The 14,654-nt window shown below is 45.3% G+C and overlaps 1 protein-coding gene across 9 annotated transcripts in view; it reads right to left on the minus strand.

Annotated features, from left to right (window-relative positions):
- Window positions 1-4,533: 4,533 nt before the first annotated feature.
- The window catches only part of suox (sulfite oxidase), a 56,485-nt gene continuing 46,364 nt past the window's right edge, over window positions 4,534-14,654 (minus strand). For all 9 annotated transcript variants that reach the window (XM_070869565.1, XM_070869563.1, XM_070869557.1 and 6 more), the window contains 2 exons: window positions 10,272-10,464; window positions 4,534-9,518 (listed from right to left, as the gene is read on the minus strand). In XM_070869565.1, coding sequence (XP_070725666.1) covers window positions 8,028-9,518; window positions 10,272-10,464 — 1,684 coding nt within the window. In that variant the 3' untranslated portion in view covers window positions 4,534-8,027. The remainder of the gene's footprint in view (window positions 9,519-10,271; window positions 10,465-14,654) is intronic.

Below are 14,654 nucleotides of genomic sequence, written 5' to 3' on the forward strand. Positions count from 1 at the left end.
CCCTTATTTAGTTTAAAGCCCTGTCTACCTCCCTAGTTATTCGATTCGCTAGAACTCTGGTCCCAGCATTGTTCAGGTGTAGTCCGTCCCCACGGAACCAGCTCTCTCTTTCCCGAGTATTGGTACCAGTGCCCCACGAATCGAAACCCACTTCTCCCACACCAACCTCTAAGCCACACATTCATCTCCCTGATTCTATTGACCCTATGCCAATTTGCTCATGGCTCAGGTAATAATGCAGAGATTATTACCTTTGTGGTTCTACTTTTCAATTTAGTCCCTAGCTGTTCAAACTCTCTCAGCAGAACCTCTTTCTTAGTCCTACCTATGTCAACTGGATCGTCCTCCTCCCACTCCAAGTTCTTCTCCAGCCTGGAGGAGATGTCCTTTACCCTGGCATCGGATGGGCAATACAGCCTTCGGGATGCACGCTCTCGGCTGCAGAGAACCCTATCTAACCCCCTAACTATATTGTCCCCTACTACAACCACCTGCCTCTTTACTCCCCCCACTTGAATGGCTTTCTGCACCACGGTGCCTTGGTCAGTCTGCTCGTCCACCCCGCAGTCTGCACACTTGTCCACAAGGGTTGCAAGAACCTCAAATCCATTGGACAAGTGCAGGGACTGAGGCTCCTGCAAACTACCTCCTGGATCCCCGTACCTGCCTCACTCACAGTCACACCCTCCTGTCCCTGACCACGTGTCAATTCTAAATTATTGAATCTAGTGGTTGCCTCATGGAGCAAAAGGTACAGGTAACTTTCTCCCTCCCTGATGTCTCGCAATGTCTGCAGCTCGGACTCCAGCTCCTCAACTCGGAGCCGGAGTTCCTTGAGCCGCAGACACTTACCACAGATGCGGTTGCCCTGGACCAAAACGTCCAGAAGCTCCCACATATTGCAGCAGCAACACATCTCCTGTTTTCCCATTATTTAATTTAATTAATTAGTTTAGTGTTAATCAAAGTATTTATCCTATATAGTTTATTGAATTAGTTAAACAAATAAAAGAGATTAGAGATTAGAAATTAGTTATATGCTATATATTAATTTAAAAGAACTTAGCCCACAATCACTTACCTGCCTTACCTGTGATGTAACACTGCAGAGTTCTCCCCACCTAGAGTCGTGCGTTCTCCTGGGAGAGGCATAAAACCAGATAAAAACCCAGGCCAATTGGGGGAAAAAATCTGGGAAAATTCCTCTCCAATCCAACCAGGCGATCGAAACTGGTCCAGGAGATCACGCTGGCCGTACTAGATCCCTTGAAGTTGCAGATCTGCTGTGGCTTTTATCCCCACTCTCAGACCTCGGTCTGCTCCCGCTCAGGTACATCGCCACTCAAACTCTCAGGTTCCCCACCCTGAGCTGCTGCACTCGCACAGCGAGACACTGGCAAGCGATCGCCGGGTGGGCACTGGGGCCGAGGCAGCTCTGGAAACGGACATGTAATCGGATTAGCGGGGACTCGGACTGCCTGAGCAACCCAAGAGAGGATAGAGGCCCCAAGAGACACCGGCAATGAATTCACGGGGCTGAAGCTGGGGGAGGCTAGGAAGGAGCCGCCACGTCAGCATGGTCCAGGGGCTTCGGTCACGGAGTACGGCAGCTGGGCCTGTGACTGGACCCGGACTAAAGCTGTGGTCCCAGCTACTGGCAGTGTCCTGATAGCACAAATGCTGCACACCAGGCAGTGTGTCAGCGATATTCCAGTGCAGACAGGCCGGTAAACAGCAGAGGGGGAGGGGAAAAAACCCTGAAACACTCAGCAGCTGTGCAGTGAGTAGGCAGGGTTACATAACAACAAAAGAAATATGAGCAGGAGTAGGCCATACGGCCCCTCGAGCCTGCTTCACCATTTAATAAGATCATGGCTGATCCGATCATAGGTCCACTTCCCTGCCCGCTCCCCATAACCCCTTATCGTTTAAAAAACTGTCTATCTCTGTCTTAAATTTATTCAATGTCCCAGCTTCCACAGCTCTCTGGGGCAGCAAATTCCACAGATCCACAACCCTCAGAGAAGAAATTTCTCCTCATCTCAGTTTTAAATGGGCGGTCCCTTATTCCAAGATTATGCCCTCTAGTTCTAGTCTCCCCCATCAGTGGAAACATCCTCTCTGCATCCACCTTCCCCCTCATAATCTTATATGTTTCGATAAGATCATCTCTCATTCTTCTGAATTCCAATGAGTAGAGGCACAACCTACTCAACCTTTCCTCATAATTCAACCCCCTCATCCCCGGAACCAACCTAGTGAACCTTCTCTGAACTGCCTCCAAAGCAAGTATATCCTTTCGTAAATATGGAAACCAAAACTGCGCGCAGTATTCCAGGTGTGGCCTTACCAATACCCTGTACAGCTGTAGCAAGACTTTCCTGCTTTTATACTCCATCCCCTTTGCAATAAAGGCCAAGATTCCATTGGCCTTCTTGATCACTTGCTGTACCTGCATACTATCCTTTTGTGTTTCATGCACAAGTACCCCCAGGTCCCGCTGTTCTGCAGCACTTTGCAATCTTTCTCCATTTAAATAATAACTTGCTCTTTGATTTGACCTGAAACGGTGCCAGTTTTTCCAACATGAGCCACCCAGCCTAATCCCACTCCAGGGAGGTGTCATGCGATGAAGTATTCAACAGGAATGTTGCTGAACCTGCAGGGTCACCTTTCAGCTGAAGGGAAGATAAAGATTTTCACACCAATGTTCATTATAATTGGACAGCCCTGGCAAAATTTGACGCAAGTCCCTTTAACAGGACACCAATGAACTTTACATTCAGAAATGTGCAAGGAGTTCATAGTATTAGAATTTAGATGGGGTTCCGAGATTAATAATCCAATTGAATAGGGGTCCTTCAACCAAAAAAGCTCGAGAACCACTGGTTTAATAAAAAATATTTTTTTAACTTTACAGAGGAAAATACCCAACAGTTTCTTCATGACTTTTGCACGTGCAACCAACAGCTCCCACCTCGGTGCTTTCTTTCTCTTAACTTTGATGGCGTCACTTACTCTTTCATCTATTTATATTCTTGGCCTCTATCTCCTGACCTCAAACGGAACTCCCACATCGCCCCCATTATTAAAGCTGTCTCCTCTTAACTCTTGCTAAAGATCAAGTTCAACCAAGTCTTTAATTCTGCTCCCACATCACACAAGACGCTTCTGGCATCCCCTCAAACTGCTGATCATTTGATCAACAAGAGGCACTGGAGCGGGTGCAGCGAAGATTTACAAGGATGATACCAGAAATGCGAGGGTGTACATATCAGGAAAGGATGAACAGGCTGGGTCTGTTTTCTTTTGAAAAGAGAAGGCGGAGAGCTGAACGAATAGAGGTCTTTAAAATTATGAAAGGTTTTGATAGCGTGGATACAGGGAGAATGTTTCCACTTGTGGGGAAGAGCATAACTAGAGGCCATCGATATAAGATAGACACCAAGAATTCAAATAGAAAATTCAGAAAAAACTTCTTTACCTAGAGAGTGGTGAGAATGTGGAACTCGCAACCACAGAGAATGGTTGAAGCGAATAGTATAGATGCATTTAAGAGGAGGCTAGACAAGCACATGAGGGAGAAAGGAAGAGAGGGTTATGGTGAGAGATTTAGATGAGGAAAGATGGGAGGAGGCTCGAGTGGAGCATAAACGCTGGCATGGACTGGTTGGGCTGAATGGCCTGTTTCTGTGTCGTATATCCTGTGTAATCTTTCTCCCACCAAGCTTCCAACCCCTCCCTTTCATCTCATCACAAACTTTGGAGTAGTAGTGAAAAATGGCCACCTCTTACAGACCCCGTCAGATTTGCAGGTCCAAAGGTGGAGACAACATATCATGCAGGTCTGTGATGTGCTTATGACCAAACAATAGCATCATGTTCAGGGATCGCGATCATTTTCTTAATTTCCTTGATGAAGATAAAGAAGTCTTTCATACAATGCGTTTTAAAAGTGGGATCTGAAACATCCACATGCTCCTGGGAGGGCGGGCCTGAGAATGAACACGGAACTGTTTTCATACACATGCGTGCTTATATCATGGCAAAATAGGGTCATGACACACAGCAAATGCACTGAACCAGCTTTGCACATTTAGCAAGTACAGGAGGCACCGCATCAGGCAGCAGCTTCCAAGCTCAACAAAAACGTAGGTCTCTGCTGCCCTCAGATGTCAGATCAATTTGAATCGAGTGTCATCAATAGCAAGAGTACTACATGCCTGCCATTGACAGCATTCTCTCAACGTTGGAGCGCTTTTGATTCTAAATGACCCATGTTCCCTTATTCTGTTGCACGGTTTTTGTTATTAGATCATCTACTTAAACTCCCTTCAACGAGCAAGAATACGTCAAAAATCTGCACTGGTCAAATCCACAATGTTGCATTTACCCATAAAGCCTTCAGGCAAATCTTTCCCCTTCCCCCACCAAACCAGAAATGTCTTTCTTGGAAGCACAACTCTTGGGACAGATGACCAGCTTGTAGTAGTATTGATACCTCAAACCCATTAAAGCACTCAGATTCCAAAGTCTAAATTAATACTTTAATGAAACAGAACCAAAGAGGCAAGATCTTTTACAAGACAATCACTGTGTCAGAGGTAATGAACAAATCCCAGATAAGTCCCTTATTCAACACATGGAGCGATGAACAATGTGACTAACTCGGGAATATTTTCCTCTCGGCACAGAGGTATAAATTGCAAATGTTGCATGTCAAACTCCTAATTTGTACAGCAGAAGTGCTTAGGAAGCAGTTTGATCCATTGGAATTTTAAGTATCAGCACATTTAGTGCAAGATTTCAAAATCGAAAAACCCACAGGCAAAGAGGGAGGGAATAAAGTCACTTTACATCCTTCAGCAGTGATTTCAGAATCACACCAAAGTGTTCAGACAGCACTCAAAACACTCTCAATGTTTTAGTAACCTTGGCTTCTCTTCTTAGATCAAAAGTTCTATTCCCACATTGATGGAATTTATTGATCTGTAGCTATCTCCACTTTTAGAGATATCGCAGACTTGTTTAATCCTTCTGTACAATGTAGCTTTTCCAACATTATTTTCATACAAGCTAAGCAAACACACAAACAGGGTCATGTCTACAGCAAGAGACGAGAAAGTTGGACTGAGCTCTTTACCATGGAAATGGCCCACATGTTATACAAACAAAAACAGGTGAAATGATAGATTGGTCAACACTGAAATTCTAACGTTCCAGTCACTGGAACAATTTCTGCTGAGGGGAGTTTTGTGCCAGCTTTATTCGTATTCCAGCTATGAAGCATTCTCTTTTGCACTTCACCAGCTTCCCCTCTCCAAATAAAATTTAAACAAGAATTATTTTTGAGTTTTTCCATCCTTCCCCTACATCACAAAGCATTCCAGAGAACCACAGAGTAGGGAAAACGTGCTGGGTGTCACAGAGCGATGGGATGCAGACATGTGCCCACATACTCCAAACCCCGATTGCTAATCTCAGTCACACCGCCATGGGGAAATTGCCGAGTGGAAGATGCGGGAAGAAGGAGGGGAAAAAAAAACGAAGGGGGAAGAGGAAATCCTTGCTGGAGTCTTACTCAAAACAAAAACAACAGGCATCAAATTGGTTCAGGCCTCAAGCTCGGCCCTGTACCCAGTGGAATCTTGTGTCGTTAAGAGTCGTTACAGGGTGTTTCAAAGTTCGCGTGCTGCAAACATCCTTCATTTTATTTGCTGCAACTCTTGAATGGAGCTAGATTTTTATTGCACATTTGTCAACCGAGAGAGGAGACGAGAGGCCCCAGAGACGCCCGGAATGGATTTGCAGGGCTGGGGGAGGGTAGGAAGGAGCCGCTATGTCAGCCTCGTCCAAGAGCCTGGAATGACAACGAAGCCGAGCTTCGTTGACTGAGCACAGCAGCTGGGCCTGTGACTGGAGGCGGACTAAAGCTGTAGTCCCAGCTACTGGCGGTGTCCTGATGGCAGAAATGACACACACACCAGGAAGCGTGTCAGCAATATTCCAACACATTCCAACAACAGCAATAGGCTGGCAGCAGAGGTGGGGGGAGGGGGGCGCAAAGCCCTGAAACACTCAGCAGCTGTGCAGTGATTCGGCATGTCGTGCAGGGTTTCACCTGAAACGGTGCCAGTATCCCCAACAGGAGCTACTGAGCCTAATCCCACTCCAGGAAGAGCAGGGAGGTGTAGGGCGGTGAAGCATTCAACGAGCATGTTGCTAAACCTGTAGGGTTACCTTTCAGCTGAAGGGATTTCGCACCAATGTTCACTATAATCGGACAGCCCTGGCAAAATGTCATGCAAGTTCCTTTAACAGGACACTGATGAACTTTACATTCAAGAAATGTTCAAGGCGTGTCTAGTATTATCATTTAGATAGGGGTCCGAGATTAGCAGTCCAATTGAAAAGAGGTCCTTCAACCAAAAAAGCCCGAGAACCACTGATCTATACATGCCATATAACACCGAACAATCCCGGTGACTGCAAACAGAACCTCCATCTTGTCTGTAGTGCAACTGAACGGTCCGTCAGTAACCAGAGGACACAGATTTAAGCTAATTGGCAAAAGAACCAGAGGAGAGATGAGGAGATGTTATTTTTATTTACGCAGCGAGTTGTTATGATCTGGAATACGCTGCCTGAAAGGGCGGTGGAAGGTGATTCAATAGTAACTTTCAAAAGGGAATTGGATAAATTCCCCAAAGGAAAAATTTGCAGGGCTATGGGGAAAGAGCGGGACCAAAAGTGTAGCTCTTTCAAGAAGCCAACACAGACCCAATGGACTGAATAGCCTCCTTCTGTGCTGTAAGATTCTATGAACGATCAGTCTGAGGAGAATGAATACCGCCTTCCAGCCTCACTCTTGATGAGCGTACCACATTTGCTTATCGGAAAAATTTCAAGAAAAGAAGAACAAACTTGCATTTATATAGCGCCTTTCATGACCTCAGGACGTCCCAAAGTGCTTTACAACCAACAAAGTACTTTTGGAGTGTAGTCACTCTTGTAATGTGGGAAATGCGGCAGCCAATTTGCACACAGCGAGATCCCACAAACAGCAATGTGATAATGACCAGATAAACTGTTTTAGTGATTTTGGTTGAGAGATAAATATTGGCCAGGACACCCCTGTTCTTCTTTGATAGTGCCACGGGATCTTTTACGTCCACTTGAGGGGGCAGGCGGGGCTGCGGTTTAGTGTCTCGTTCGAAAGAAGGCTGAAAAGAATGATTGAGTTTAGTCTCAATGAGCTGCTTAGAATCAGGGATTTCAAAGAACCCAATTAGAATGGACACTGTAGGAATAAGGATCACAAATGGCTCTCGTCATAGGTAGTCCAAAACTTGCAGTCGAAGAGGAAAATAAGAGAAAAAAAGATCTTTCAAGAGTTGCATTTATATAGCACCCTTCACAACCTCAAGACGTCCCAAAATGCTTTACAGCCAATGAAGTACTTTTTAAGTGTCGTCACTGTTGTTATATATATGTGCTTTATCTCTCTACATGTCTGAACATTTTGTAGACCAAAATTCTGAAATTTGTATTTGAGGCATCAAGTGACCAGTGTGTTATTGTCATGGTCGCTTCATGGAAGTCTTCTCCACATACAAGACATAAATGAGAAAGAGTCAATACAAACACAGAACAGGGGCCACTGCATTTGCATTGCTCTGCAAACCAAATCTATAAATATCTAGATTCACCCGAGTATTAATTGCTCTACACTCTACTGTTAATTCAGAGATTTTGTGTTTTTGAAAAAGTTTGAATCATTCAGGAATACAAATTAAGCAGAGCACAGGTGCCATTTTGAAAATTGAAACAGATAACTCAAATTGAGTGGCTTTGAATTAAGAGGAGCAGATCATACATGTAGTTAATGCTACGATGACGAGAGCTAGGTCATATGGCAGTAGCCATGCCTCAAAAGGAGGCAGAGATCAAATCCCAGTCTGCTGCAATGCTCACAACTGTGCATAGCTAGAAGTTCTCTTGCAATCCGAGGGATTTGGACGCAGTTTCTAATCACGGTTAGGAGATTTGATTGTAACTTTCACCCGACTCCAAGAATTATTGAGGACCCCTCGTAAATTCCAGATGGGCGCGACGGTATCTGGCTGCACATTGTAGTTGTTATCCACAGCCTTGCAGATTATCTCCAGGTTCTTCTGGCCCTTTGGCAGAGGAACAGTGAGCTCCCACAGTTTCCATGCCCACGCCCGACCCTCATCCTGCTTCTCCCCAGTTAGCTTAGCCACCTGCCACGTCTCCCCACCATCCAGCGAGACGTCCACTCGGATCACTTCTCGGCCACCTCCGCTCCAGGCATAGCCTTTCACCGTAACCTCGTCATCGTCGGAGGAGAGAGAGTCGCCATTGCAAGGTGTTGTGATGGCAGATTGGATGGGCAGTTCTTGGATTGCTGGAGCAGTGCTGAAATCAACAGTGTCCCAGTCTACAGAGGGAGAAAACCCTTTATAGTCATTCACCTGCCAATGGCTCTTGCTTTCCTCTTTACTTATAATGATCTTGCTCAACCACTTCACATTGCGTGCTCCGACCACGCCTGGCACAATGACACGTAGTGGAAAGCCATGATCCCTGGATAGATCTTCACCATTCATTTCATAGGCAAGAAGCACATCACCATCTTTGGCCAACGCCTTGCGAATAGAAATCGAGGCCCCATAGTGCGACCCGGACAGATCCTTATCAAGTCCCTCAAACTGGACATGCTTTACATCCGTGTCCTCTGGGAGCCCCGCATACTTAAGGACGTCGGAAAGTTTAACCCCGCTCCATGTAGCATTACCAATTGCTGCCATCCCCCAATTCAGTCCCTTCACCTGACGCACAGCATTCATTTCAGAGCGTCGATTCCCTGCACACTGCAATGTGGCAGTTACTGTATGCTTTGGGAACTTGGTCTTGATGTCTTGGAGGGTTAGTTGGATGGACTTCATCCCTTCTCCCACAATCTCCAAACTAAACTTTCTGGGATCAACTTCTGGGACGGGCAGGTGGTTTCGTTTGAAGAAGATTTCATTTGGCGTAAGGTAATTTTCAGACAGGATTTCTAATGGCGGTTCTGCGTTAAATGGCTTGAAACTATTCACTTTCAGAACGGGGTGCCTCAGTGGATCATTCCCATAAGGATCGGTCACATCCAAGATCGCCTGCTTCTGGTCTTCTGGGTTCAGTTCTCCAATTTTATACTCTTCCAGCAACTGGTAAACATGTTCCTCATTATGGATGGCATACATTGCCCAAAACGGTTCAACGGCACCCCCAGCAGCAAGCATGATCTTTTTCCCCCCAGGATGCAGATCCACAAAGTTCGTAATGTCATACACACCAGATTTGTAGGTGACCCATATTCCATCTGCCATAGTTTTATGCTTGGTCACATCCTGCCTGGTGTAAATTGGATAAGATGTCTGAACCTCATTGCCAAGCGCTGACGGAGTAAGTCTGGCAGATTCGGCGTTACCTTCAGGCTCGGCTTGCTGCACCTAGACGACAAAATAAAAGACCAGAAATCATTTATCTTTCATGGACAAATAAAATACTGTAACTCAGCCTCCTGGTTGATCAGTTTGACAACAGAGGCACTGCAATTGATTTCTGTATATGGGTTTGGGTGGGAAGCAAGTTCCCATTCCTGACTGCTGTCCAAGGACCAACTGATGACGTGCATGTTTGCGGATGACGGGGAAGTGCAGAATCATCCACAGCCATGATCACCACCCCCACTGGCACTCATCTTCAAGACCCATACATGAATAATGGCCACTTGGGCAGGAGCCAGGAATTGGCAGCAGCAGAGACCTGTGACAAGATGGTCCATGGCCTCGCCCCTCCCTATCTCTGTAATCTCCTCCAGCCTCACAACTGCCACCGCCCCGCCAGATATCTGCGCTCCTCTAATTCTGCCCTCTTGAGCATCCCTGATTATAATCGCTCCACCATTGGTGGCCGTGCCTTCAGCTGCCTGGGCCCCAAGCTCTGGAACTCGCTTAAACCTCTCCGCCTCGCTCTCCTCCTTCAAGACGCTCTTTAAAACCTACCTCTTTGACCAAGCTTTTGGTCACCTGCGCTAATGTCTACTTATGCGGCTCGGTGTCAAATTGTTTTAATCTCATAATACTCCTGTGAAGTGCAGGGAATACCATACATCATTTAAAAAGAAAATTGCTAAGTGTAGGCTAATGAAACACAACAGTTATAAAAACGTTAGTAAGGAAGCGATAGCAATTTCCTCATACCTGCTGTCTGTATAAGCCGTAAGCTAGGACAGCGCCTGTACCCGCCAGAACCCCCACGGTCATGTGCCTCGATCGTGTGTTAGGGGACTGGTAGTCCACACCTCTGGTACAGTTAGCAGCTGTATTCTTCCATCGTACGAAGCCGCATGCTGAGCAGACTTGTGGGAGCACTACAGAGGTCTCGATCCGCACTCTTTAGAAAAGAAGCATAAAAAAAAGGCACACATCCTGATGAAGTGAAATGTTCATCACAATAAATTCCTCCCACCCTCTGCTGGATCCAGTCTTTCGAACCTGTTTAACCGAACTGCAGGCTCCTGCCTCCACACCATTCCTCATGTTGAATGGTAAGCATTACACAGAGTGAGGAAGCTATAGACTATCCAGATCACTGAAGCATCTGTTAATATGTGTAATGACAATGTTACGTTGGCTCAGTCATACAAACGGTCAAGTTCAACAATTCCTTGATCAATATAGAGTGAAATTTTTTTTTTTTTTTTTTTTAAAAGTTGATCGCAACTCCTTCAAACAATGAGGGCGATTGTTATTTGCTTACCACCCCATTCACGCTGAAAATAAGGAGGTAAGCAGATATATAGAATATGTATTTGAAAAAGAACCACCGCTCACTGGTTATCCGTAGCTCACCCAACTCCGAGCAGCCCTCAAATTGGCCAGTGCTCCCACCTGAAACAGCCCAATTTAAGTAATTCATCGGAGGTCCTACGCCGGCTGTAGGATCCCAACACAATTTTCAAGTACCAATGAGTGGAATGTGTGTTTGCGCGCGCGTTCTGCCCAGCGGTAGTGGACGTAGAATGGTCAAACCAGCGGTCCTTAAGGGGATCAATGTATGCCACTCCGAAAATGGCAACACCAATTTTCCCCACTCACTGCTGGTTCCTCAGAGACCCCACCCGTGAGATTTACATTTGATCTTCAAATGCATCTGCTTGGACATTGACAAAATCTGAAAAATATTACCTGGCAGCAGCCCTGAGATCTTCAGTTCCCTTAAACACATGGCCTATTAAAATAGTGACTACACTCCAAAAGTACGTCATTGGCTGTAAAGCACTTTGAGACATCCAGTGGTCATGAAAGGCGCTTTATAAATGCAAGTCTTTCTTTCTTTCCCCACGAGGTGCTCCATAGAGTAATCCTCCACTAAACATTTGGTCGGAGCTCCAGTTGGCAGTTATTGAAAAGGGCAAAGATTGTGAACTCTCTATACACTTTACAACATTTTAAGTGGTGAGCAAGTCAAGTTCTGTATTGCTGATTACTTTGCTGCTCTAATTATCTTTCCTACAAACAAATTGGTCAATTTGTTTTAGCCTGAATATAGTTCAACAGTGTGATAGTCATTGCCTTTTGGAGCAGACAGGAGAAATCTGTGGGCAGCCTGTATCGTCCTAGTGCATAATGCAATGGTAAAAGTGTAATCATTTGTTCTATCATATGCTAATTTCAGCTCATCGGAGACTTGGTTTGCTTATAGAAATGGTGTGTCAAAGGAAAGATACTTGAATGAACTTTTAAAATTGCTCTTGGACATTGGAACTGCTCTCTCTCAGTTTCACTTCTAGCTATCTGAGCACAGCCAGAGCATCTCAAACAATGGCTTCTCTTCCCACAAAAAGTTATTGTGCAGGTACAGCAAGTAATCAGGAAGGCAAATGGAATGTTGGCCTTTATTGCAAGGGGGATAGAGTATAAAAGCAGAGAAGTCCTGCTACAACTGTACAGGGTATTGGTGAGGCCACCCTGGAGTACTGCGTACTGTTTTGGTCTCCGTATTTAAGGAAGGATATACTTGCATTGGAGGCAGTTCAGAGAAGGTTCACTAGGTTGATTCCGGAGATGAGGGGGGTTGACTTATGAGGAAAGGTTGAGTTGGTTGGGCCTGTACTCATTGGAGTTCAGAAGAATGAGAGGTGATCTTATCGAAACATATAAGATTATGAGGGGGATCGACAAGGTGGATGCAGAGAGGATGTTTCCACTCATAGGGGAAACTAGAACTAGGAGCCACCCATTTAAAACTGAGATGAGGAGAAATTTCTTCTCTGAGGGTTGTAAATCTGTGAAATTCTCTGCCCCAGAGAGCTGAAGAGGCTGGGTCTTTGAATATATTTAAGGCGGAGATAGACAGATTTTTGAGTGATAAAGGAATAAAGGGTTATGGGGAGCGGGCAGGGAAGGGGAGCTGAGTCCATGATCAGATCAGCCGTGATCTTATTAAATGGCGGAGCAGGCTCGAGGGGCTAAATGGCCTGCTCCTGCTCCTATTTCTTATGTTCCTCATCTCCATTCTTCCCTTTGGTGATACAATACACAGACGTAGAATCAGCTTCCACATGTACACTGATGACACCAAGCTCTACCTTTCGATCATCTCTCTCGATCTTTCCACTGTCTATCAGCTGTCAAACTACTTGTCTGACATCCAGTCTTGGGCAGACCCACAATATAAATGCAAGTGTCTGGGAGGATTATAGCATACCGTCTTTATAACCCACCCCTCCCCAAACGTGTAGCTTCTACTAAGCAAAACTCGACATATATTGTTAAACGGCACTTACTTTCTGTTATGTATGTAAATTTGTATATACCTTATACAGCCACCAGAGGGCTCATCCACTGGAATCCCAAGGGATCCCACAATCCCTTGGGAGCACAGGTACTTAAGGAGGCCTCACAGGCTGGAGAGGCACTCTGGCGACCTGCAATAAAAGACTAAGGTCACACTTTACTTTGAGCTTACAGTATCCAGTCAGACTCTTTATTCATATATAACACTTTCCTTGCATTAGCTCAAGTACATTGACTGGGGGGGGGGGTCGCAGATTCAGATACTGTCCATCTGGGGCTGTGTATTATTTTTCTTCTCAGGATGTGGGCGGCATTTATTGATTATGCCTAGCCACCCTGAGAACGGGCTGGTGAGCCTCCTTCTTAAACCACTGCATGTTTGATGCAACTGAGTGGCATACGCAGCCACATCAGAGTTAACTACGCTGTTGTGGGACTGGTGTCACATATAGGCCAGATAAGGACGGCAGGTTTCCTTTCCTAAAGGACATTAATGAACATTGGATTTTTAATGACAATCTGATAGCTTCAAGATCACCTTTACTGACACCATTTTTAATGTCCAACTGAATTCAAGTTCTCAGCTGCTATTGTGGGATTTGAATTTACATGCTCTGGATGTATTGGTCCAGGCGTCTGGATCACTAGTCCAAGTAAGATTACCGCTACACTACCGTACTCCAGGTGTGTGTATATTGCATACCGTGAGCATATTGTCTCAACAATTCAGAATTCTGAATTCTATATTGGTTGACTTACAAGCATGGATTTTTGCTGTTGTGGCTGGACACCAATTGCTTTCGGCAGCTGACACTTATATTTGAGAAGTTAGGACAGGAGACAATAGTTGCAGGGGGTCCACCATACAGAAAGGGTCACTGGAGATCAGTGGTTTTCATACATGGCTAGAAAACGCAACAAACCTGAGGACTGCGAGAAATTTAGAACTCAACAGAGGAGGACTAAGGGTTTAATTAAGAGGGGGAAAATAGAGTACAAGAGGAAGCTTGCAGGGAACATTAAAACTGACTGCAAAAACATCTATAAATATGTGAAGAGAAAAAGATTAGTGAAGACAAACGTAGGTCCCTTGCAGTCGGATTCAGGTAAATTTATAATGGGGAACAAAGAAATGGCAGACCAATGAACAAATACTTCGGTTCTGTCTTCACGAAGAAAGAGACAAATAACCTTCCGAATGTACTAGGGGACAGTGGGTCTAGTGAGGATGAGGAACTGAAGGATATCCTTATAAAGCAGGAAATTGTGTTAGGGAAATTGATGGGATTGAAGGCCGATAAATCCCCGATAAAGGCCTGACAGTCTGCATCCCAGAGTACTTAAGGAAACATAGAAAATAGGTGCAGGAGTAGGCCATTCGGCCCTTCAAGCCTGCACCGCCATTCAGCAAGATCATGGCTGATCATTCCCTCAGTACCCCTTTCCTGCTTTTTCTCCATACCCCTTGATCCCCTTAGCCGGAAGGGCCATATCTAACTCCCTCTTGAATATATCCAATGAACTGGCATCAACAACTCTCTGTGGTAGGGAACTCCACAGGTTAACAACTCTCTGAGTGAAGAAGTTTCTCCTCATCTCAGTCCTAAATGGCCTACCCCTTATCCTAAGGCTATGTCCCCTGGTTCTGGATTTCCCCAACATCGGGAACATTCTTCCCGCATCTAACCTGTCCAGTCCCGTCAGAATCTTATACGTTTCTATGAAATCCCCTCTCATCCTTCTAAACTCCAGTGAATAAAGGCCCAGTTGATCCAGTTTCTCCTC

This window comes from Pristiophorus japonicus, chromosome X, assembly GCF_044704955.1.
Source record: "Pristiophorus japonicus isolate sPriJap1 chromosome X, sPriJap1.hap1, whole genome shotgun sequence".
NCBI lineage: Eukaryota > Metazoa > Chordata > Chondrichthyes > Pristiophoridae > Pristiophorus > Pristiophorus japonicus.